At 45.6% G+C, this 22,432-nt stretch overlaps 1 protein-coding gene across 1 annotated transcript; it reads right to left on the bottom strand.

The window, feature by feature from the left end:
• LOC144104406 (uncharacterized) lies at nucleotides 1-22,432 on the bottom strand. Its single transcript, XM_077637393.1, has 4 exons — nucleotides 22,149-22,432; nucleotides 20,963-21,084; nucleotides 8,418-8,530; nucleotides 1-190 (listed from the first exon to the last, which is right to left on the bottom strand). Exons 1-4 carry the CDS (start codon nucleotides 22,317-22,319, stop codon nucleotides 156-158), a joined length of 441 nt encoding a protein of 146 aa, XP_077493519.1. The 5' UTR covers nucleotides 22,320-22,432; the 3' UTR covers nucleotides 1-155.

Below are 22,432 nucleotides of genomic sequence, written 5' to 3'. Positions count from 1 at the left end.
TGGAAGATGCAGCAGCAGCCAGCCGTGCACGCCCAAATAGCCCCAGGGACATCATCGCGGCGACGAGGCCAGCTGTGTGAGCTGTTGTTGCTTCAGTGGGGACAGCTGTGTTGGCAGTGGCGGCAACATCTGCACAGCTGCGTGGACGACCCGCCTCAGACAAGGCGAGATAAGGAGTCTGTGCCCGCAGCTGCAATAATTGAAGAAAATAAAAGTTTAATCAAACTGCCCAAAGAAAATAATTAAAACGCAACACGAGACAGTACCCCACAAACAACGTTCTGGCATATGAAACTAATATAAGAATACGACTCTGCCTCAATAGTGACTTAATGTTCAGAGTTAGCAAAGCTGATTTACACAAATATTGTGTTACTGTTCATTTTGCAAGTGCTGCTAATCGCCAGAAAGAAAATAACGAATTTGCGTTGCCTGCTGTGCTTTCCTGCTTGCTCTTCTCTTCATTTCGCGCGCAACAGTGAAAAAAACAGCCCATTGAAACTTGGTGAAATTGATACTGGGAAACGTAACGAGGTATCCATGCCGCCACGAGAGAGAAATCAAATATGTGGTTTTTAAAGCGCTCGTCGACACCTCCAATCTTTTTACTGTATCAATCGTGTTCTTCTATTGAAAAAAAAAACACCATTACTGAACAGCGCAATTATTAATAGAGGTTGCAAGAATATTACGAACAATAGGACCCTCCGAATGACTCTGTGGTTCTCGAGTTCCGACACTCAGGACTAGGTGCGGGTGCGAGCCTTCCTGTGGTCACAACACAGCGAGTCAAACCAAATGCAATAGCGTCCCTGTAGACTAGCTCAGTGGAAGATAAATAGGTAAGGCCATATGAAATAATCGAGATCCCTCCTCTAAGGAACATCGTTGGCGCGCCGAAGTCTGTGGCTTATTTGCCCGTTGTGAGAAGTGAAATGCCATAAATATTAATCGAACTTTCATAAATTACATTCGCCTAGAATGAAGCGGACACACTCCGAATAAAGCTCTGTGAATGCCACTGCTTTTGTCTGTAACACCTGAGTGATGGTGGCATCAAACCTACATTACCAGCCCCGAAGTATGTTGCGCGGCAACCTAACGAATAATTCTACATGTGTACGACCAGCCCTCGACATGCAAGCCTTCGGGACGACCTTACCATACTGATCGCAGCAAGGATGTTGAAGGATCGGCCAAGATGCGTGCTTTGCCACAAGTGCGCTGCTCCTGGCGTTTCCAGCTTGCTTGGGTCTTGGACTGGGTGTACTCGGATGCCATCAGTGACGAGTGCTCTGTGTGTGCTGCTGCAGTGTATAATGAGGATGACGGGCTGCTGTTCTCAAGACTACCGCAAAGACGGCGACGGCGTCCAACGGGGCGCTGTCCATTCGCATATCGGCAGCAGCATTGAAACTGTGGCACCATCGCCTGACGACGCAAGGTGGACTCCATAGTCTCCTTGCCAGTGCACGCGCGCACAACCAGGTGGCGGAAGGGGGACTTTTGAGAGGCAAGGACGGCACTTCCTTGAGTATTCAATGGGAAGAGGGAAGGATAGAAGAAAGGAAGAAAGAAGGGCTGTAGTGGAGCGCTCCGGAATAATTTCGACCACATGGGGATCTTTAATGTGCACTGATCTCGCACAGCACACGGGTGCAATTGCATTTTACTTCAAACGAAACGCAGCCGCCAGGGGTCGGATACGGGACTGAGTACTCCGGCTAAGTAGACGAGCACCTTAACAATTGAGCCACCACGGCGGTTTTTTTATATAATTATAATTGGTTTTGGGGGAAAGGAAATGACGCAGTATCTGTCCTCATATATCGTTGGACACCTGAACCGCGCCGTAAGGGAAGGGATAAAGGAGGGAGTGAAAGAAGAAAGGAAGAATAGGTGCCGTAGTGGAGGGCTCCGGAATAATTTCGACCACCTGGGGATCTTTAACGTGCACTGACATCGCACAGCACACGGGCGCCTTAGCGTTTTTCCTCCATAAAAACGCAGCCGCCGGCTTAGAATGCACCGGGCAGCTTCCAGGACAAACGAGCGCGAGCGCGGGCCGCAAGCGAAGGTTCTTACTTCTGCTTCCTCGTTCTGGTATGCGCGCTCGCCACTAGCTAGAAATTCGGTAAAGAAAAACTGCGCATCTTTGAAAACCGTGCTTTTAGGCAAGAAAAATTTGAAAAGTTGAATACAGAATTGCCAACGAAATTGAACACGAAAATTAAGTAACGGATTTCGAAATAACACTAACCTCAGAAACATGGGAATGTTAATGTGTGCTTAGCATACACGGAAATTACGGCTGACAACACGGAGTAGAGCAGGTCAGTTCATAACATTTCTCTTCAAAGCGCCGCTGCCGCGTCCAGGGTTACCCTATAATCGGATACATCTTGAGAACGCAGTGACTTTTTCATGTCAAAGGAGATCTTCCAGCCAAAAACTTCGACCAATTCTCGTGAACCTGCTAGCGTGACAAATCAGGGAAAGGTGGATGAAAGGGGAGAATCCCTTCTCTCGATGGTCGGGTAATATGGTTCAGACCACTCTCTCCATTGTGGCGCCGCCGCTCGCATTGTCCCACTGGCAGGGTCATGAGGATAGACCGATGGCATTGGCTGGAAGGGGGTTCTTTGATGGGTTAAAGGCGCTGCGTTCTTGAGTTGTATCCGACTATAGCGTTGCATGCAAGATAGAGTGCAAGACGCGACTATACACCGCTGTGCGCAAAGAAAGACGCAAGCCTGACTCATAGCACTGTTGTGCATCATGGACTTCCCCTTTCAATCATTCCATCCAGCCCCACATCAGGCCCGCTTGCACGGAGGAAATTAGACTGTCGAGTTCCCTGTTTAGCCTTCTTCTCAGTTCACACGTCGGTGCTAGAAGTCGTCTAGACCCTCGGTTGCCTTTGAGCAAAGGAATTTCGCATAACGGTATCACAGTCGATGCACACGTTAGCCGCGCTGTGAGAGATAAAACGAACGCTAGCTGGAAACAAGCTTTCCGTCGGCGTTCGTGTTTTGTCTCACAGCATTGTTGAAGTAGACACCGGCAAATTGAGCCAAGTTATGAGTATTTACTGTCCTGAAATACAGCGGAGGGTCTACACTGCGAATAAGGCTAGACTGGGAACAAGAATTACGCATATTCATTCGAAACAATTACTAGTCCTATAAAGAGAAAAACCGCCGGCGCTTGTGTTTGTGTGTGTGTGTGTACTGGCAGATGATAGAGAAAATCTCTGCGATGGCAGAAAAATAGGCTGACGTCATCAAGCGGCCGTATGTCGTGTCACACACAGCAAGCCGAGCAACGCAACTTACGACCAATCCTATATGGGTCCTTCGTCTATATATACCCGGCACTGGCCGACTTCCATTTTGCGCCAGTTTTGCTGATATTCGTAGTAAACACTGCGACGCAGCCGTATGTCGTACAGTATTCCGGTTAGTGTCATGCTATTTCTCGTTGCGTATAGCTTACACGTGTTGCAGGTCAGCTTTTGACAGGGATTCGAATTGACGACACATGGGACCTTCATCTTTATGCTTCCCAAACATTGCTGTAAAAACAGTGATGCATACGTTTCTTCGTAAAGCGTTCCGGGTGGTGTCCGAAGAACTCATCCCCTGAAACAAACTCAGTTCGCGAACCGCAAACAATCATCTATATCTTGCGTCCACGACATGCAAACCTCGGCCAACCTGGTCGCTGTGCAGCGATAGAGTCCGAACATTTTAGGCCTGGTGCGCAACTAATGAGCAAACAGACAAGCTTGGGAAAAATGATTTTAATGCATATAAAAACATTACGCGCAAAAAATGCACCCAGAGAGTGTAATGCTTTTCGCATTCCCACACGTAAGCAGCCTTACGTGCCTCTGCCGATTTGTTTTCTAATCCCTGGGCGTTATTCCTGTGAAAGAAGTGGGGATCAGTGCTTTAAGCTATAAGAGGCCTTACGAAGTCTTTAAAATCGTCGCTGCTTTTTGCATGTTAAGGAGGCAGTAGTTGCCCATATTTCACTTACATCTCACTGCCATGCTTCATGCTGACTGCACTTTGCAGAATGTGTGGGAAATCAATCAGTAGGCGTGCAAGATTTCATAGCGGATACACTTGTTAGCGTTTCTGATAGTCCGTATCAATGAAGCAGCAAAAAATTTGCAATTTATCTTATTTGTAGGTCTCTGTAGTTATAACAATGCCTCTTCCATACGAATACGCTGCGGTGATATGCATTTTTGCAAGTTTAATTCCGCCACAGCGAAGGATTTTTTAAAATTTAGTTGAGCTCACCGTAAACACGGAACGCACAGTGGAATTTGGCAAGAAGTTAGAATTCATTTCTGGACGTTTTTCATTTATCCGAGGATTGAATGAAGAGGAGAGGTGATCGACAGGTTTCTAGACTATTACTGACTGACGAAATTCTGGGCATAACCACCCAACCTGAGTGAACTGGGCAATATTTATGGTCATAGAGAACGGTCGTTGAAAGTACCCCACTTCACTGTTGACCACAATAATACCCCCACCTCATATCCTTTTAAATCAATGACTGAACGAGAATTGGCTCGCATATAGGTTTCTGCTCGTGGCTGTAGCACCGCACGTACGTCATTTGAAACATCCAAGACCAGAGCAGCTGACCACATACGTCTGTACTAAAGCTAAAATAATGTGTTGCTTGCCAAATGCTTCTTAGAACTCTCCCTTCTCTCCCTAGAATCTTGAGATAAATATCAATGTTGAAGATTCGAGTTTTTCTTGTAACAATTCAAGAATATCTGCTGGGCTTTGCAAAGCACAAAGGTACTGACCGATTTTTCAAACAGGGCGAATATTCCCACCTTAGTACCCGAACATCAAAAAGACCTGCTCGGGGATGTTGGTCATAATTAAAACTGGAGCGTCAAAATAACTGGTGTCGACTGCGGGAACAAAATTGAAGCACCATTTTTACCCGTTCAGCCGAAAAAAACTGGGATTATTCTTATCTCTACTTCGTAACAAGAAAAATTTTGAAATGACTTTAACTGTCTGAATTCTGGAGCTTGGAAGAAAAGTATTTATTTCATGGCGTCAGCAAAAATTCACAAAGTGTCAAATATTCGCAATTTTCACTCATTTAAGTATCTCATGCATTGGAATGAGCCTCATTTTGTCTAGACGCATTATGAATGGGGTGGGGTAAGAATCAAAAACGTCAAAAAGTACCATGCAAATTCTGCAAACCGAGCTCGAACTGGAAAAAAAACTTTCTGCTAAGAAAATACAGTGGAGTGTCGTTCTGAACAGTAACATATATTTTAAAGAGAAAAGGCGGTCGTCAAGAGGGGGTATCAATCTTCGCTAGTGTTCAGAATAAAGAGATTCAACAAAACATATCGAATTGCAAAACTTAACAGAAAGGCATGCATTGAGAAAGGGCATGCATTGAATAAGTATTTTATTGTCCAGGTCTGAAAGAACGTTTCCGAAAAATAAAGCTTAGATTTGATATGTCTGCACAAGCGCTTAATTCCTCCCTTAGGAATTTGCACTCATCTCACCAAAAGAATACAGGGTATTTCAGCTATGGTCTTCACCGAATTTTTAAAAATAGGCTTTTTGAGTTATAAAGATCGCTTTTTTTTCCCATAGCATTGTGAGCGGTGTAATACCGCATAATGCAGCTAGGATTTGATAACTAGAGGGATGGTTAACGAATATTGAATGGTTAACTTTTTACCTATTACTGTCAGGCTCCTTAAATACTGAGAAGCGTGTAGCCCACTGCGAGTAATATTATAAATTTCTAAATTTTTTTTTTTCTTTTATAGGTGTTCTTTTTCTAGCAAAATATGAAATCAACATATTACTACTTTTTTACAAAGCTTGAATCGTTAAGGTTTTTGTTTTTGCTTTTTTTTTGCTCGGGTCTTCCGCCCCTTTTTTTTATCTATCATTTTAGCGGAGCCGCAATATTTTCTTAGGACTATCAACAGCCCCTCATCAGTGAACTGAGGCATTCGTTCCCTCGTCTGTCATCGATAGTCACTTCAATCTATGCCCTCGGAAACACCGGACGAGCCAACATTTTTAAAGGGTCCATCGCAACTGCTCTGTTTACTCTTTGTCACGCTCAACCTCACGTGGCAGCTTTCAATGTGTTGTCAGTCGTTATCGTGGGTCTACGGGTAGCACGCGGCAACAGATCTCCTCCATATACGCTGCAGTTAGAGTCTCTGGTCTCGCAGTGTTGACCTAGTATTGAGGTAGCGGCATCGCGTGCTGACACTGTATGGGATGCTGCATATGAGTTTTTGACAGCCTGAGACGCCATGGACAAAAACTTAGTTCCAGCCGCCGAACAATTGCGGATTTATACCGAGAAAATTACATACCGCAGAATGGCTCGAAAGCTCAGATGTTCCGCACTGCGGCGCTGAGGAAGATTATACAGTATACAAGATGTCTGTGATGCTCTGAGAAACACCAGCGTCTTGGCAAAGGTGGGCGGAATAGAGACCTGCAGATGTCTGTCTTGTTGCTCCGCTTCCAGAACAAAGAACCAAAAGTATTGCTGCCAAGTTTTGACATTCTACTCGTGAATAGGAGACCATGCGCTGTCATCAGCTTCCAGAGGTAGGAGCACCGCTGGTATAAGCTGGCGTCTAACACCCTCATTGACGCTGTATACGCTCTGCACTCGCATCGCACAGCCCATGTGTATGTTTTATATTTCGCCTTCATTGAAACCAGAGGCTGCCGTTGATAGGATTCGATTCAGCAGACCTCGTGCCTCCTGCGGTCTTGTTCCTGCTGTCCTGTTTTTTGAATTCAACCCCTACACAAGAAAACAACTCACTGCCTGTATTGGCAAAAATTAGGGAGTTCAGTAGCGTCGTATCGTAAGTACGGTATTACGTTAACTACGGCCATACGGAAAATTCGGCTAGGCAAGCACGGCCACGATAGCAACGGCAACGTGTTACCTCATTGGCCGTGCTATACATGCAGCTGCGCAAAATCTTTCCTTGGGGGGCTGAACTCGCCCTTCGCACTCCTCGAAATTCTAAAGTTACTCAATAAGTACCTAGAGTTGCGCGTTTGTTTTCCCTTAGACACTCGTGCAATTATTCGCCAAACGCAATGACATTATTGAAGAGCGGCCGTGGTGGCTGAGTGGTTATGGCGCTCAGCTGCTGCCCCGAAACACGTGGGTGCGATCCCGGCCGCGGCAGTCGAATTTCGATGGAGGGTAAATTCTAGAGGTCTGTGTACTGTGCGATGTCAGTGCACGTTAAAGAACCCCAGGTGGTCGAAATTTTCGGAGCCCTTCACTATGGTGTACGTCATAGACTGAGTCGTTTTGGGACGATAAACACCCATATACCATAAACATAGTTGAAAAGTATTCATGTATTGCGGAGAAGCTAACTCCTTTGCATCATTAAGCACCCGACAACAATTTTGTCTAAGGCTGCACAAGCGCCTGCGCCCGCCGCAGATGGGGCACACGCACTACCAGCAGCTTCAGGCATGCCACCGTTACACTGTCAACAGCAAAGGAAGCAAAACAGCCACCGTTAAGTTACCAATGAAATTAGCTGTTGCCACCATTCGGTTCATATTAGGTGCTATTATCGTGCTAAAAATGTGACGACAGGAGACATCCGGCTTATGTCAAAGGACCCCACTCTGTCTTTGTGTTGTATTTGGTGGTTAATTTTTTTTGCAGCCTCACATTCCTCTCATCTTTGTGCTCTCACAAAGGATTAATTTTATGTTATTTGACTATCGGAGCCAAGCACAATCAATGTATGCTTTCAGGCTGTGGTCCCACCTCGTGTATGTTTTTCTGTCATAATGGTTGTAGCATACTTGTACTTATTACATTCTTCCATCCCCTTTCATGTCCTTTTCTTTGTTATGTGATAGCTTAGTTTTCTTTTGCTTCCAATTCTTCCTTCGTTATTTGTAGCCAACATACCATGCATGTAGCAAATAAATGGCCTTTTCGTTGGTGCAGTGTGCTGCCACATTTGTTTCCCTTACTTTTGAAGCATTGTTTCTCACGTTTCACCACTCCTTTTGTGGGCTCTCTGTTTACAAGGTATTTACCAATCTGCCCACTTTGGAAGACCTGATTGCTTCATTGCTTTCCCCAGAAAAACCAGGCACTGACGCTAACTGCTAACTTGGGATTTTGATCTCTGATGTAGGTTTTCAGGTGCATACATTCAACGCTGCAAAATATGCTTATACTTAAAATTTGTACACAGTGTACGATGACTACATGACTTCCGACTGTCGCACTAAAATCACATTTTTTTCTTTTTACTCACACCTGCTGCTTATTGCACGTAATCACCACTGTGATCAATTCTTTGCCAAATACAACCTGAAACTTATTCTTACCTCGCTCGCTTACTGCTTCCATAAAGGGTGACGGCCTCGTCGGCGCAACAGATCGGCCAATAATGGCCAGAAGCCGGTCCCGGGGCCCCGCCAAACTGCCACCGCCGGTACCCCTGAGATAAGCATCACCACAAGCATTTGAAAAGACTGGCGGCATCACAGCGCGGTTAAACTTGTAACAGCACTTACCCATTCGAGTCGTAAACGAGGCAACATCAGCCTCGCGCGGCTGACATACTCAGTATATCAATGGCGCCATTCCTTGGCTGACCTAGCAGGCTGGCTTTTTTCATTTAAGAAGTCGGTCACCCTGCACCACAACCGATTCCTTTGGGCTGCCGTAAAATAAGGGCCCAAATCGCCTCCCGTTGCACGATGGGGATTGCTCTCCAGAAAGTTAAGTAGATTTTTTTCTTGCTGCTGATTAATGTGAGAGGTAATTGCCCACGAAGGCATGGAGCCTTTGATTGATGTCAAGTGATCGCCTGCAAGCTTAGCTGAAAATCACCACATAATTTTACTGGGCTTTTGGCAAAACGCATTCTTTATACCCCCCCCCCCCCCCACTTGATAAAGGTATTGCACTCACACAAGGAACAACACTAATACAAAACTTCTGTGCATGCAGAACAGTTCATACGGTGAAAATTGGCATCTTCTGCTCAGTCGGGCTGGAACTTGCCACGCGAAATAGAATTTTCATCGATGTAACGCACGACGGACCCGACATTTCGTGTTGCGATGAGATGACCCTGGCGGAAAATGTCCCACACCAATAACAACTGCTCTCCTTAACCGTCCTTACCTGCAAAAAAGTTGGACACGATGAGTATTTTTATCGTCTGCGGAGCCGGGCTGGCGCTCCCCATGCGAGCATACTTTGCACTAATGTAAACAGACGATGTAGCAAACGCTACCCGGTGCGGCGAGATTGCCTTTGCGTCGTTTGCACTGGCGGCTACATGACTCTTCAAGGCGCTTCATTGCGCGTGAGAGCGTCGAAACAGTGTCCACACGAGCCACAGAGGCATTTGCAAACACAAAACTGAAGTTTACAAACCTCCGTGTTGTCGCTCACATGTTTCAACCACTGACGCGGCCGAAACAGAACTGGATGAGGCCATAAGGCATGCTAACACCATGAGATAGTTCCTCCAAACGCTAAGCAGGCACAAAAGGTACATGAAAACGTTCATGTACGCAGCGCTGAACATTAACGAGCTTTTGAATTGACGATAACACGTTTCAGACACCAACCCGGGCGGCGCCATTATCATCCCGGCTTAAACCGCAATCGCATTTGCAGAACCTACAAAAAATTGACATAAATGGCATCAATCTTGCATTTTAATTACTCGAATACAGTATTGCATACCCTACGCTGCTTGAAATAAAAATGAACACCTCTACAATATTAAAGAGCTACGATATGTGGGTTCAAAACTAACGCTGTGTGTGAACCAGCAAAGATGTCGGTTGGTCTTTGGAGTGAAGAAAACGTGAAACGAAACACCGCCGACGAGAGTGGCTCATCGTTTTATGTTTCTACGAGCAACTGTACGCACTTTTTAAACCACGCCCTAACGCTACATGTCGCAAAAGGCGACGCCAGGAGCCCTATTCCCAATATGTGTCATAATGAATGCGTCAGAATCTGCCGCAGCGACCACACCTTATTTGTCGAAACGCCGAGAGCAGAAGTAGGTTCGGTTGCGACTGCGAGCGGTGGCAGGATGTCACTGCGTTGCGGTTGCCGCAGCGAAACGTCCAGTGGCGCTATTGCTCTTTGCCGAGAAATGGAACGCGATCAATACGACAGAAGAAAAATTTAGCCACATGCTTAGTTTCGCGTCTAATTCCACTGCAGAGAGTAATATCAAACCTGCTTTATTTACCCACTGGACTTCAACAAATAGAAACAATAGCTCAGATATTTTTACTGCATCGTAAAGGCCGGATGCGCATTTAAAGAAGAAAGTATTTTTGCGCAACGCACAGCTTTGCTGTGATAGAAGGTGCAGAAGGCGGCCGCTACAGCCGCAAATCGCCGATAGTAAATAAAAGGCAACAGGCTTGTTCGCACAAAAATGGCATCTTAAGGCGAAAGCCTTTAAAGACTCAAACTCCCGGTCGATATCCTCTCCGTCTATTACATCGCCAACCGGAGCTCACAACAACGCCAGTGACGTCATATCCAGGCTTTGACCTTGTCCAATTTGCTCAAAGATCGATGTCCACCGTAATTCGACTACGATGAACCCCATGTGCCGCGAATTGGTAGCGCGTCCCCGACTATCCGAAGGGGAACGCTATCGCGTGCAGGTTCGAAAGAGAGAACAAAGAAATCAAACGAAACAAAAAAGGCGTATTTATACTTTAAAGGAAATGGACTAATAAGACACGGAAACGAAAACAAGGAAAACACACACTCAACACGCGTACAACACTACAGTATAAGTGAAAGAGTTCACCAGATGTAGAGGACCCCAATTGAAGCGGGGATACCTTGCAGATCGGGCTAACGCGGGTCGATGTAGTGCGACGCGTCGTTGGCGATGCGTCGATGGAAGCGACGGAAGGGAGCCGGGTGTTAGTAGGAGCGGAGAGGAACACAGGAAGACGCCGGTTGTCTCCCATCAAGAGGATCGAAGAACTTGGCAACAATAGGAACAACGTAGCCAGATCCCGTCAACGACATCACGAAACGCCGGAAGCTTAAAGCAGGCTATCCGAGAGTGCCTTTCGGCAGCACGGACACTCAGTCCATCGGGGAGGAACAGGCCTAACTAGAACGCGAGCGGACGCATGCCGTATCGGCTCAGTCAAGTGCCACCATTTCTTGCGGCGTATCAATTCGGCCCCTCTTGAAATTTCAGCGAGTGAGTCCCTAACACCACAAGGACTTTGTAGCCACCAAATTTCACCAGGTGGGCTCAATTCTTGCTTTGCGAAAAGAAATTTTCACTTATTCACGAGGAGCTGGTGCTAGGCCTAACTTATTCACGAGGAGCTGGTGCTAGGCTGGTGCTGTTCGACCGTTGTTGAGTTGAGAAGTTGTATTCTTTTTGTTCACGCACACATATAGGCAATAAATCCTGCTGGAAGTCCATATATGCAAATGCTATTTTTAGCACTACGCGCATGTACTTCAAGAAGTACAGGAAAAAAAATGTTAAAATTTGTTTTATTCGCATAACATCGCAGGTGCCTGCCTAGAGCTGAAAAAAATTAAAATTAAACAAAAACTAATTAACAGTTATATTTTGCAGCAGGTGAATTTTGCTCCCTGCCCATTACAATAGAAGCCCGTTGTTACGTTCCCCACTGCTGCATTTTCCGGGCTGTTACGTTTTCTTTCCCGGTCCGGTGAAAAACATAAGAACGGGGTTTCATTTACTAAGGTGTGTCAGGAAGAATACGGGGCTATTTTTCACATGGGCCACCCTGGCATTGCTGCGGCCGGCCCAATATTGAGGCGAGCCAGGTAGTTCGCCAGGCTATTCTTGATGGGGCTTGCACTGGCATCCGGAAACTTCCTGCATGTAAAGCCTGATAAAAAATATAGTAAACTGGGGCTGAACATGTAAAAAAATCTTGTCCCAAAGCACTTGACGTGTGGTATCAATCTCACATTTCTGCAACATTCATTTATGCCTTTGCCAAATCGACTCATGCTTTCCTTATGTTCACTACAGTAAATCTCAATTTCTCCATAAAACTTTAAGCAATTATATAATGAATCCAGCCATATCTCTCTCAACTGTGCAATATGAAGCTATTGCTAATAAGGGCAGATATAAATAAGTTACCTCATTCAGTCTTAAAGGGACTATGCAAAGAATTCAAAGTCGCTTGTAAATGTTTTCTATGTTTAGAAATTATGCTAATGAGCATTCGCACCAAGCATAGGTCTTCGAAACTGAGCCAGCAATTTATTATAAATTAAAAAAACGTGTTTTCTTATATTTGCGGGCCGATTGGTGTTCTCGTATTCACCGATTTTAGAACTAAAATCGTCGAAGAAAGACGTCACTGTACCATGACGTCGCCAGGCCACCACACGCCCTCATTCGCTGGAGCCACGGCATCCACGACGTCACCGGTACACTTCCGGTAGCCGTGAAAATTGTCTGCTCGTGCCGCCACGCGACCCTCTCGGGCAAGCGCGGGCCAGGGCATTGCCTTCACGCATATGGTTTCAATTTTCCTCTGCCGCCTCCTTCTGTCGGGAGTTCCGGAGGCACTCGCACGGCTCTTCGTGGGCACGCATAGGGCTCGATGCCCATCACGGCCATAAGAGCGAGCAGTCGCACTTCGAGGTCCGGGTTTATTACTGCCAACTACAACAGACGACAAGCAAAGAAACCCGACGCGCACCGCAATCCAGGAAGGCGAAGAGAGACCGGAGAGAGGCTGCCACGCCGCCGACGCTGTTCCTGGGGGGCTAGGAGCGACAACAGGAAGTTGCAAAGCGAACGTCATCTGATGACGTATTCAAAGGCGGGGCCCAGTCCCAGACCTGTTTTCTTTAATTTTGTCTGTTGCCTCGTGCGTACGAGTTGAGGGGGGAGAGGAGGAGCGTAATTTTTAGTCGTCTATATCTTCGTTGTTATTGATGCTAGCTTAAAAATCCTTGCGTTGTGGTGACGAGTTATGAAATGCCTATCTCTCGTCTGCTTTACGTAATATCAATTAATTTATTGCATACTCCCTTTAACTGATATGTGCCACAATATTGGGAGCAGTATTTTTCTATGCGTGCATGCAATCTGCAATTTCAAGACATTCAGCAGCTGCTTTGTTTCAACATGCATGACATTTGTCAGTCTTTCCTATTCTCTTCTTTTTTACATACCATTTGGTTTACGGTTTATGAGGGTTTAACTTCCCAAAGTTAGACAGGCTGTGAGAGACGCCGCAATGAAAAATCTGGAAATTTCAACCACCTGGAGTTCTTTAATGTGCACTGACATCGCACAGTACATGTGCACGGACGTTTAGAATTTTGCCTCCATCGAAATTCTAACGCTGCAGCCAGGATCGAACCAGCATCTTTCGGGCCAGCAGCCTAGCGCCATAACCACTTAGCCACCGCAGCGGTCACATATCATTTAGTGGGGTCTTGCTATATGCTTTGTGTTAGGTGTGCGCGAATTCTAGAAAATCGTTTGATTTGGTTTGGTTCACGGAGTTCAATGTTCCAAAGCAACTCAGGCTATGAGAGACGCCACAGTGAAATGATCGGAAAATTTCGACCTCCCGGGGTTCTTTAACGTGCACTGACATCACACAGTACACGGGCCTCTAGAATTTTGGCTCCATCAAATTTAGACCACCATAGCCAGAATCGAGCCCGCGTCTTTCGGGTCAGCAGCCAAGCACCAGAACCACTGAGCCGTTGCGGTGGACCTATGAGAAAATTTTGAAGGAGTCAAATAGTGTATTTTAGAAATTATTCGAACCAAATCGAACTGGTTATGAACTTTCGAACAATTATCAAACAATTGGCATAATGTTCAAACAAGGCTGGGCATGGTATATTTCCTCGATGACTGTTCTTTCAAAGAACAGGGCACACACTGATGCTGCGCACCATCCTGTGATGGTCAATATCTGCGCCATGAAGTGCCCAGTGCCACGACATGGTCCATTCATGCGGCAGCATTCATAATGCTCATACATGGCCTCTAAAACGCGAAAACACAGCAAGACTTCGGCAAGTTTAGACGCCATGGAGGCCATGGCTTATATATGTTTTCGCCCCTCTCATGCCCTTAGCTCTAGCTTTAGTTTATTCACTATCGTTACCACTAAGAAAATAATTTCTGTACATGCATACCTTGACGTTCACAGAGTTAACATAATGAATTCGTGTTGCGGCCCCTTAGTCAAGATAAGTGTTGCGTAATTTAACAGCTATAGCGTCAACTCCGTAAGTTAGCATCGTACTGCAGCGCCGCCACTATCACAAAATTATTCCGTTTTGTACGATTATTTGGAAATGTAGCAAATATTGGCACAAATATTCTATTCATATTCAACTCAGTAGGCCAGGTTACACTACGCATGTTCAAATAAAAAAGTACTATCCGTACTCCTCTAGTTTGCATTCCTGTTATGTTTGCAAAAAAATCTCAAGTGCTTTCAACCTAAGATATTGAATTTTTTTACTCTCAGCAATCAGTGTTCCAAAGTTCTAAATGAGCAGTTTGGATTTGTAAAAATATTTTAGATGGCTGCTTAATTAAAGATATGTCTGAAAAGACACCAATCACTGCCCAGACCTTCTCTTGGTCTAGAGCCTCGCTTTTAGGGAGTGTACGTGTGTTATGCAGCGCGAAGAGAGAGCTGCCCTGCAGTTTTTCAGGGGAAAACATATGGCAGAGAATTGCATCGGGATATTTCCCAGGCCCGCTGTTCGAATGATTGAACGAGTCGAGCACCGATTTGTCAACCAGCACACCATTATCAATAAAAACTTGCAAAGACAAAGCATGTTACATATTTGTAACAAAAGAATTCGCAAGACAGCAAAGAGAAGTGAACGAAGTTTCATAGAAGGCCTTGTTTTACAGTCACCACACAGAAGCGGCTACCTATTGAAACATGCTCGTGCTTTGGGGTTGTGTCATATAAGAGACAGGATAATTGTTTTATTTATTTAAAATATTTCTAGTATCAATACGAGACCGTAGGAGGTTGTCTGTACAATACAAAGTTCAAAACAATAATAAGAAATTGCTTCCTGCGGATCAACAGAAAAAGAATTTTGAAAATAAATGTATAACTATTAGTAGGCAGGTTACCAAAAAGTACCTTAAAAATTCAGAACAGCAGCAAAAAAGAAAACAAGTAGAGAAGCCGTCATTCTTTCTACTAAGCATGCTAGAAAAATAAGGTAACGGGTCACAATGGTCCACGCAACCATCCGTAAAAACAAAATATTTTTATTTATTTATTTATTTCAATACCCTAATGGCCCAATGCGGGCATTACATACGGGGGGGGGGGGGGGGGGGGTTCATCAAAGAAAACTTGACACTTATATAGAACACAGCATAAGCATATAAACGGGCTGAAGACAGAAATAACCAAGTTAAGAAGCAAGGCACAAGTTAATAGGAGGGGGGGGGGGGGGGGGATGGCTAGGAACACGTACTGAAAAAATGCACATGTAGCAAATTCCACAAAAGAAAACAAAAATCGCACCTTCAGAAGTTACAAAACATGGCAGCTAACATTTCATGGAACGTTACGGCCGACACGAACACGCTCAAGCAAACGAAAAAAAGCGCACATCATTTTACATTGGAATTTTATCTGTATGACCAAAGAGCTGTTCGAAATGATGATGATCCAACGATAGCCGCAGTGCTAGTAGGAAGCGAATTCTACTCTTCAATAGCTAGTACCAAAGGTGAGTATTTGTGTAGTTCTGTCCGAGAGAAAATATTGTCACGTAGTGGTGACGGCAGTCGAAGCAGCGATGAATACGGACGAAAGGATCTTCTAAAAGAACTGTTTATTGGGCTGACTTGCACCCAAAATGGACTGAATCACTCGGCGGCGGCGAAGCGACAAGCGTGCTCGGCGGTCGTCGAACAGAATGCCCGCCGCTGTCGGCCGTGCTCAATTTAAAGCTGATAGCGAACATTCGAGATAAAGGGCGCAAAGTTACTAGAACATTCCGGAACAACGTAGAATCAGCTTTGCCTGGCTGCGATCAATCGAGATAAATCTAGTCGCGTCTTGCGTCGCAAACAAAGCGATAAGGTGGTGTCGCGGCAGATTTGAAAAACGAATAAACACTGCAAATATTCGCGGCATTACTCCCCTCTCAAAGAAGCATCGACCCGATGCATCAAAACAAGTAATGCGACTAGTAAGGGAAAAAAAACGGATCTTGCGAAAATAGAGCATGGAAATGCAGCGGCCTTTAGCGCGCATAATACGGCTTCAGACGGACTACATGGACAACTTCTGGTCGTACGCGGCGTCGCTGGGATGCAGTCATTGCGTCAGGGATGACTTCATAATCCAGTTCACCCAGCCGACGAAGAACCTTGTACGGGCCGAAATAGCGGCGCAAAAGCTTTTCACTCAATCCACGGCGGCGAATGGGCGTCCACACCCAGACTTGGTCTCCTGGCTTGTATTCCGCGTTGCGTCTTCGTAGGTTGTAGCGTCTGGCGTCGGACCGCTGCTGATCTTTGATCCGTAATCGGGCAAGCCTTCGAGCTTCTTCTGCGCGTTGAAGGTAGGCGGCAACGTCGACGTTCTCTTCTTCTGTAACGTTGGGCAGCATGGCGTCTAGCGTGGTCGTGGCATCCCTGCCATGGACGAGCCTAAAAGGCGTCATCTGGGGGGTCTCCTGCACTGCGGTGTTGTAGGCGAAGACGACGTAAGGCAGGATGACATCCCAGGTTTTATGTTCGGCATCGACATACATAGCGAGCATATCGGCGATGGTTTTGTTCAGGCGCTCGGTCAGTCCGTTGGTCTGCGGATGGTATGCAGTTGTCCTCCGGTGGCTGGTTTGGCTGTAGCGCAGGATGGCTTGCGTGAGTTCCGCCGTAAATGCTGTTCCTCTGTCCGTGATGAGCACATCGGGGGCGCCGTGTCGAAGAAGAATGCACTCCACGAAAAATTTGGCCACTTCTGCTGCTGTTCCGTTCGGTAGGGCTTTCGCCTCGGCGTAGCGGGTCAGGTAGTCGGTCGCTATGATGATCCACTTATTTCCAGATGTTGACGTTGGAAAAGGGCCAAGCAAGTCCATGCCAATCTGCTGAAAGGGTCTTGAGGGAGGTTCAATGGGGTTCAGAAATCCTGCTGGTCGTGTGGGAGGAGTCTTTCGTCGCTGACAATCTCGGCATGTTTTCACATAGTGTGCGACATCGGCAGACAGTCGGGGCCAGTAATACTTGTCTTGAATGCGGCACCGGTTGTTCTAGTGAGAAAGAAAGACGGCGCACTTCGATTCTGCGTGGATTACCGCCGCTTGAACAACATAACATATGATCGACACAAGCCGATATGTGCGGTGCCGGGAGATGTGAACTTGCAAATGGTGTGTTGCTGTGGTAGAGAGTTTGGAAAAAAGATAAACTGCTGAAATTTCTGCGTATGACCAGAGACGAGAGATGGAGCGATATTTTCAGTGCTGTTACACTTTGATACCAAGAGTAACGGGAAAGTATGAATCGAGCATCCTTGTTTTGCACAGATTCCAACACGTTAATAAGATAGGTATAATGAGGGTTCCAGATCACTGAGATGTATTCTATTGCAGGCCTGATTATCATGTTGAATGCGTGTATCAAGGAATAGCAGGAAGTAATGGCTGCGCAGTCATCTGGTATAATGTAGGACTATATCCAATTTACTGATTTTTCTGATCTTGAAGTGAAGGAAGATAGTGAGAGTGAGTACGCACTAGTAATCATTGGATTGAGGTAATTTCATTCGCTGATGACTAAAGGAAAGAAGGAATGCTTGAGAATGTTGGTTTGACTTGATTATTCAGTCAGCGTATGCGCATGCTTGTGCCGGGATTGCAACGATTGTCAGAAGGATGCATATTTAGACACATTTACACTACAGCTGTTGTGTAATAATTGGGTATAAAAACTTCAGGGGAGATTATTTTGTCCTAGGTGATAGTGATGAAAGGCCAGATGAAGTAGCAATATCGGTAAGTGAGTCGGAGGGTTTGTATTTGTTATGAATGAACGTTACAGCTTTTCGTTGCACTCTCTCAAGCCAAGTGACGTTAGTGATTGATTTGGGAACCAAAGAGTGCTTGTGTATTGTAAAATCAGTCTTACAAGGGTAGAGTATGCAAAAAAGCTTGGTATTTTGAGGGGCTAAACGTAACCGTCTTCTTAGGAAGAACAGCTTTCGCAAGGCGGCGGAATATAAACATGGCCCTAAATAAAAATTATCCAATATCGAGTCAAACGTGATAAACTGGACATCACAAAAGCCGAACTTGCATCCAGAGATTATGTAGCAAAATGGAAAAACAAATTTACGAGCACCTTCAGAGGTAAAATTAGGCCAAGAACAACAACGCACAAATGAAATGAGACAGTAGTAGCACTGAGCTCCCATTTAAAGGCGTAAGACAAGAAAAAAATGAACGCCAAAAGCGTGTCATGACATGAACTCAGAACCAATTTAGGAAAAAAAAACCGCGTGCCCTGCCGCGGTGGCTCAGGGGTTAGGGCGCTCGACTACTGATCCAAAGTTCCCGGGTTCGAACCCGACCGAAGCGCCTGAGTTTTTATGGAGGAAAAACGCTAAGGCGCCTGTGTGCTGTGCGATGTCAGTGCACGTTAAAGATCCCCAGGTGGTCGAAATTATTCCGGAGCCCTCCACTACGGCACCTCTCTCTTCCTTTCTCTCTTTCACTCCCTCCTTTACCCTTCCCTTACGGCGCGGTTCAGGTGTCCAACGATATATGAGACAGATACTGCGTCATTTCCTTTCCCCCAAAACCAATTATATTTATATAAAAAAACCGCCGTGGTGGCTCAATTGTTAAGGTGCTCGTCTACTTAGCCGGAGTACTCAGTCCCGTATCCGACCCTGGCGGCTGCGTTTCGTTTGAAGTAAAATGCAATTGCACCCGTGTGCTGTGCGAGATCAGTGCACATTAAAGATCCCCATGTGGTCGAAATTATTCCGGAGCGCTCCACTACAGCCCTTCTTTCTTCCTTTCTTCTATCCTTCCCTCTTTTATCTCTTCCCTGACAGCACAGTTCAATACACGGTTGAAGTAAATTAATGCAGTGGCATTCAGAACAATACATGATGCGCTTAGTCACTTCAACATGCAGAGCCAAGCAAGACTAGACTGTAAAGCTTGGCGCAAGTCCCCTGCGACTTGATGTTTCCATAAAGGTGTGCATTTTGGAAGCAAAGTTGAATGCTCTTTACTACTGCGCAGTTTCTCAATACACACACTGCTGCTAAGAGCATGAAAAAAGGGGTCATATTATGCGTGCCTTTTTCCGGTTTGCTTTCCTTTTTTGGTCTTTTATATTTTTAAATATGTGGAATATAAGCCAGAAATTTTGGCAAATTCATAGTGTAAACAGCTGAGAGTACAGCATGCATCAATATCTGATATGTTTCTTTTAAGCTTTGTTTAACTGTGACATCAGGTAGCATGCAGAAAGGCTGAGTCAAACCGATCACTACAAGCTCCAAAATTCTTATAAGTGTATTTTAGCAAGTATAGTCACTGAACTTGCACAGTGTCATCACCAAGCAAGTCAAATGGCAAAAAAAAACACCAAAAATCACCAAAAACCTTTTGTGGTGAGCATTCATCTTTTTTCATTAAGCACTTTTAGCTTTTCTCTGCAGAGGCTATAATTGAACTGATTGTGAAGTAGTTTGAAGTAGACGGTGCTTATTTTGCACTCAGATTTTGAGGCAGTAAAGATATCGTAACTACAGTGAGAGGCCGCAGTAGAGAAGCTTACAAGAGAAGGTGTCAGCAGAGAGAGCAGGAGGAAGAATAAAAGTTCATTTAATGTCTCATTTTTGAGGCGCACTCAAAGTTGTAATAATAACACCGTAATTTTTTGACCAAGTTAAATAAGCCAGCCTTTGCCGGAGCAGTCTGTGAGGAGTGCCATGAGAAATCGGCATTACAGCAGAATGAAGACATGGTTATCCTTCTGCTATAGTCGTTTCAGGAGTACCAAGTGAGATAGGTATGAGAGAAAAAGGATAAAAGCGTTGTCCTCATGCTGTAATATCGCCTTATAATGCTGCCCTGTAGTCCATTACTTCATATTGGTATTTTTTGAAGCCTGGCTGCGTTGAAGGGGGTCTCTAGTGACTCGAGAACAGCTGGGGAGAGAGAGAGAAAGTGGCTGTGCTGAGGCTATGCCGGTGTGCTCGTTGTTGCTGTGTAGCCTTGGAGCTGAGCGGAAAGCCGTGGACTCACTCGGGGTGTCAGGGTGCGGGTTTCCCTTTTTCTTGCACCCTTTGAGCTGTGCTGTCAAGTTTTCATTTTTTCTACATCTCGGCTTTAAGAAAACGTGTTAATAATTCTTGCTAATAATCTTCGCAAAACTTTAGAAATGACTGACTACTAACAGAAAAAGGAAAATTGGTTGCTGTCTTCAGATTCATACACTCCCTACATTCTGTTACGGGGGGCTCAAATTCCCCGTAAGTATTGGTAGGGGTTCTGAGGCCAGCCGTGACACCTCTGAATTTAAGCGACAAGGGCCAGTCGGTATCGATCCATGGTAAAAGGAGCGCGAAAACAAGATGACGGACGAAGGGATCGTGCTCTGTGTTCTGGCTTCGAGCGTCGTCTTGTTTTCGCGCTCCTTTTCTCATGAATTTCAGCCCTGCGTCATCAAGAACATGAAAGTGACACTGTCTGATGATGGCCTATTGAGAAGAGACACACATGTTATTTTAAATACGGGAACGCACATACATGCCATGTTCAAAGCAGCAGACATTGCAACACACTGATCTCAAAAGAGAGGTTAAAAAAAATAGGAAAACTCAATACATACTTGTGCTTTGCAATGTACGCTGAACGGGCACAGAAAAGAACAGCCCCAAATCTGGACAGTGGAACATCCTCTTCGTTGAAGCTCTTTTCAGACCTCTTCATACTGAACAGCAGGCACTTCACCTAAATACCATCACAATTTCGAGCTGTGTATTCTTGCATCCGCAATGCCTGGTACTTCCTGGTGATTATTTGTATTACTGCCATTTCACACAACCACAAGAATATGTTTAAACAGCCAAACTTTGAATACATAACGCCACGTGCTCACACTAGATTTTATGATAAGCTCTGCACTACTTCGGTTATTCAAAACAACTTAATTTGAAAGGACTACACAGCGCTCCTTTTCTAGGGCTACTTCTTCGTCAACATTTAGCAGTGATTTTTATTCACGGCCTCCAGCAACTAAAAGCACTTTACAGCTCCAGGCAGCGTTACCAATGTTACACTTGTGATCGAGCAGCCACCTTCCTTGTTGGGATATCGCTGCGACGCGTCGCTCAATTCACTGAGTCGCTAGCATGCCTTGACGCGTCACGACCCTCGCACCCTGAGCTTGACAGCTGGCGTAATCGTCTCGTAGAGGTGTGCTTTAACCTTAAGACGCCGCATCAAATCACAATAAAGACACACATACGCGTAGCGAATAACACAACGCTAAACAGACCGAGCGGCGCACGCTATCAGCAGTCCGCAACGGGCCGATAGTGGCGTCAAAAAGCACGCGTGCAGGCAGCGCACAATCACGTCGCACGTCGTATAATGAACAGGAAGTCGGGCAACCACCTAAACGAAAGCCCGAAACGTAATCACACATGTTCGCTGGGCCAGCGTCTGGCAGGGTGATATCCAGTTGCCATATTTACATTAGTTAAGGACTCCTACGCGCAGCTGGTATTTATCAAGCGCATCTATGCACACACCACGGCGTTCGCGTCGCAACGCATACATTGCAGACACTGACAGACCAGCATGTTGATGATTCGATGTGGAATGTGCTTTGCGGCCGCGGAAAGAACCAATGAACCACGCGCTATGCCGAAGGGAAACGAACAGGACAGAGCGGTGGGGTTTCGTGATATGTACCCATCACACAAAACCCTACCGGACTCGCCTTTTTGCTCGCTCGTATATTTTCGCGGTCGCAAATTGCGCGCATTCCTGTGCCACACTATGGGCCTCACCTGGAAACGAAGACTCGACGGCTGCAGTAACCGCTTTCTTCTCTTGCTTCGCGGCAAAAAAAATCTGCAGCAACTTCCACGGTTGAAGTCGAACGTATTGTCAAGATGAAACGGCTCCATGCTTCTCGGCGTGGTGGCTTTTTGACAAAGTACGCGAACGGCTACATGCATCGCTGACAAGCGGCGCAAGCTACGATAAGCAGGAAACCCAGACTTAAGTTTGAAGCAACAATTTTGAAATCAAAGACACAAACAGCACCCCGCACAACAGAAGCACGGACCAC

Source organism: Amblyomma americanum, chromosome 1, assembly GCF_052857255.1.
Source record: "Amblyomma americanum isolate KBUSLIRL-KWMA chromosome 1, ASM5285725v1, whole genome shotgun sequence".
Taxonomy (NCBI): domain Eukaryota; kingdom Metazoa; phylum Arthropoda; class Arachnida; order Ixodida; family Ixodidae; genus Amblyomma; species Amblyomma americanum.
This window is presented reverse-complemented; position numbering and strand designations above follow the sequence as displayed.

Bases quoted from the DNA above. Each gene is read 5' to 3' on its own strand.
- LOC144104406 (XM_077637393.1), bottom strand. From the start codon at position 22,319: ATGCATGTAGCCGTTCGCGTACTTTGTCAAAAAGCCACCACGCCGAGA. The intron at 8,531-20,962 runs GTATGTATTGAG...TGCTTATCTCAG, and splicing joins GCGTACATTGCAAAGCACAA to GGGTACCGGCGGTGGCAGTT. The intron at 191-8,417 runs GTAAGAATAAGT...CAATTATTGCAG, and splicing joins GGAAGCAGTAAGCGAGCGAG to CTGCGGGCACAGACTCCTTA.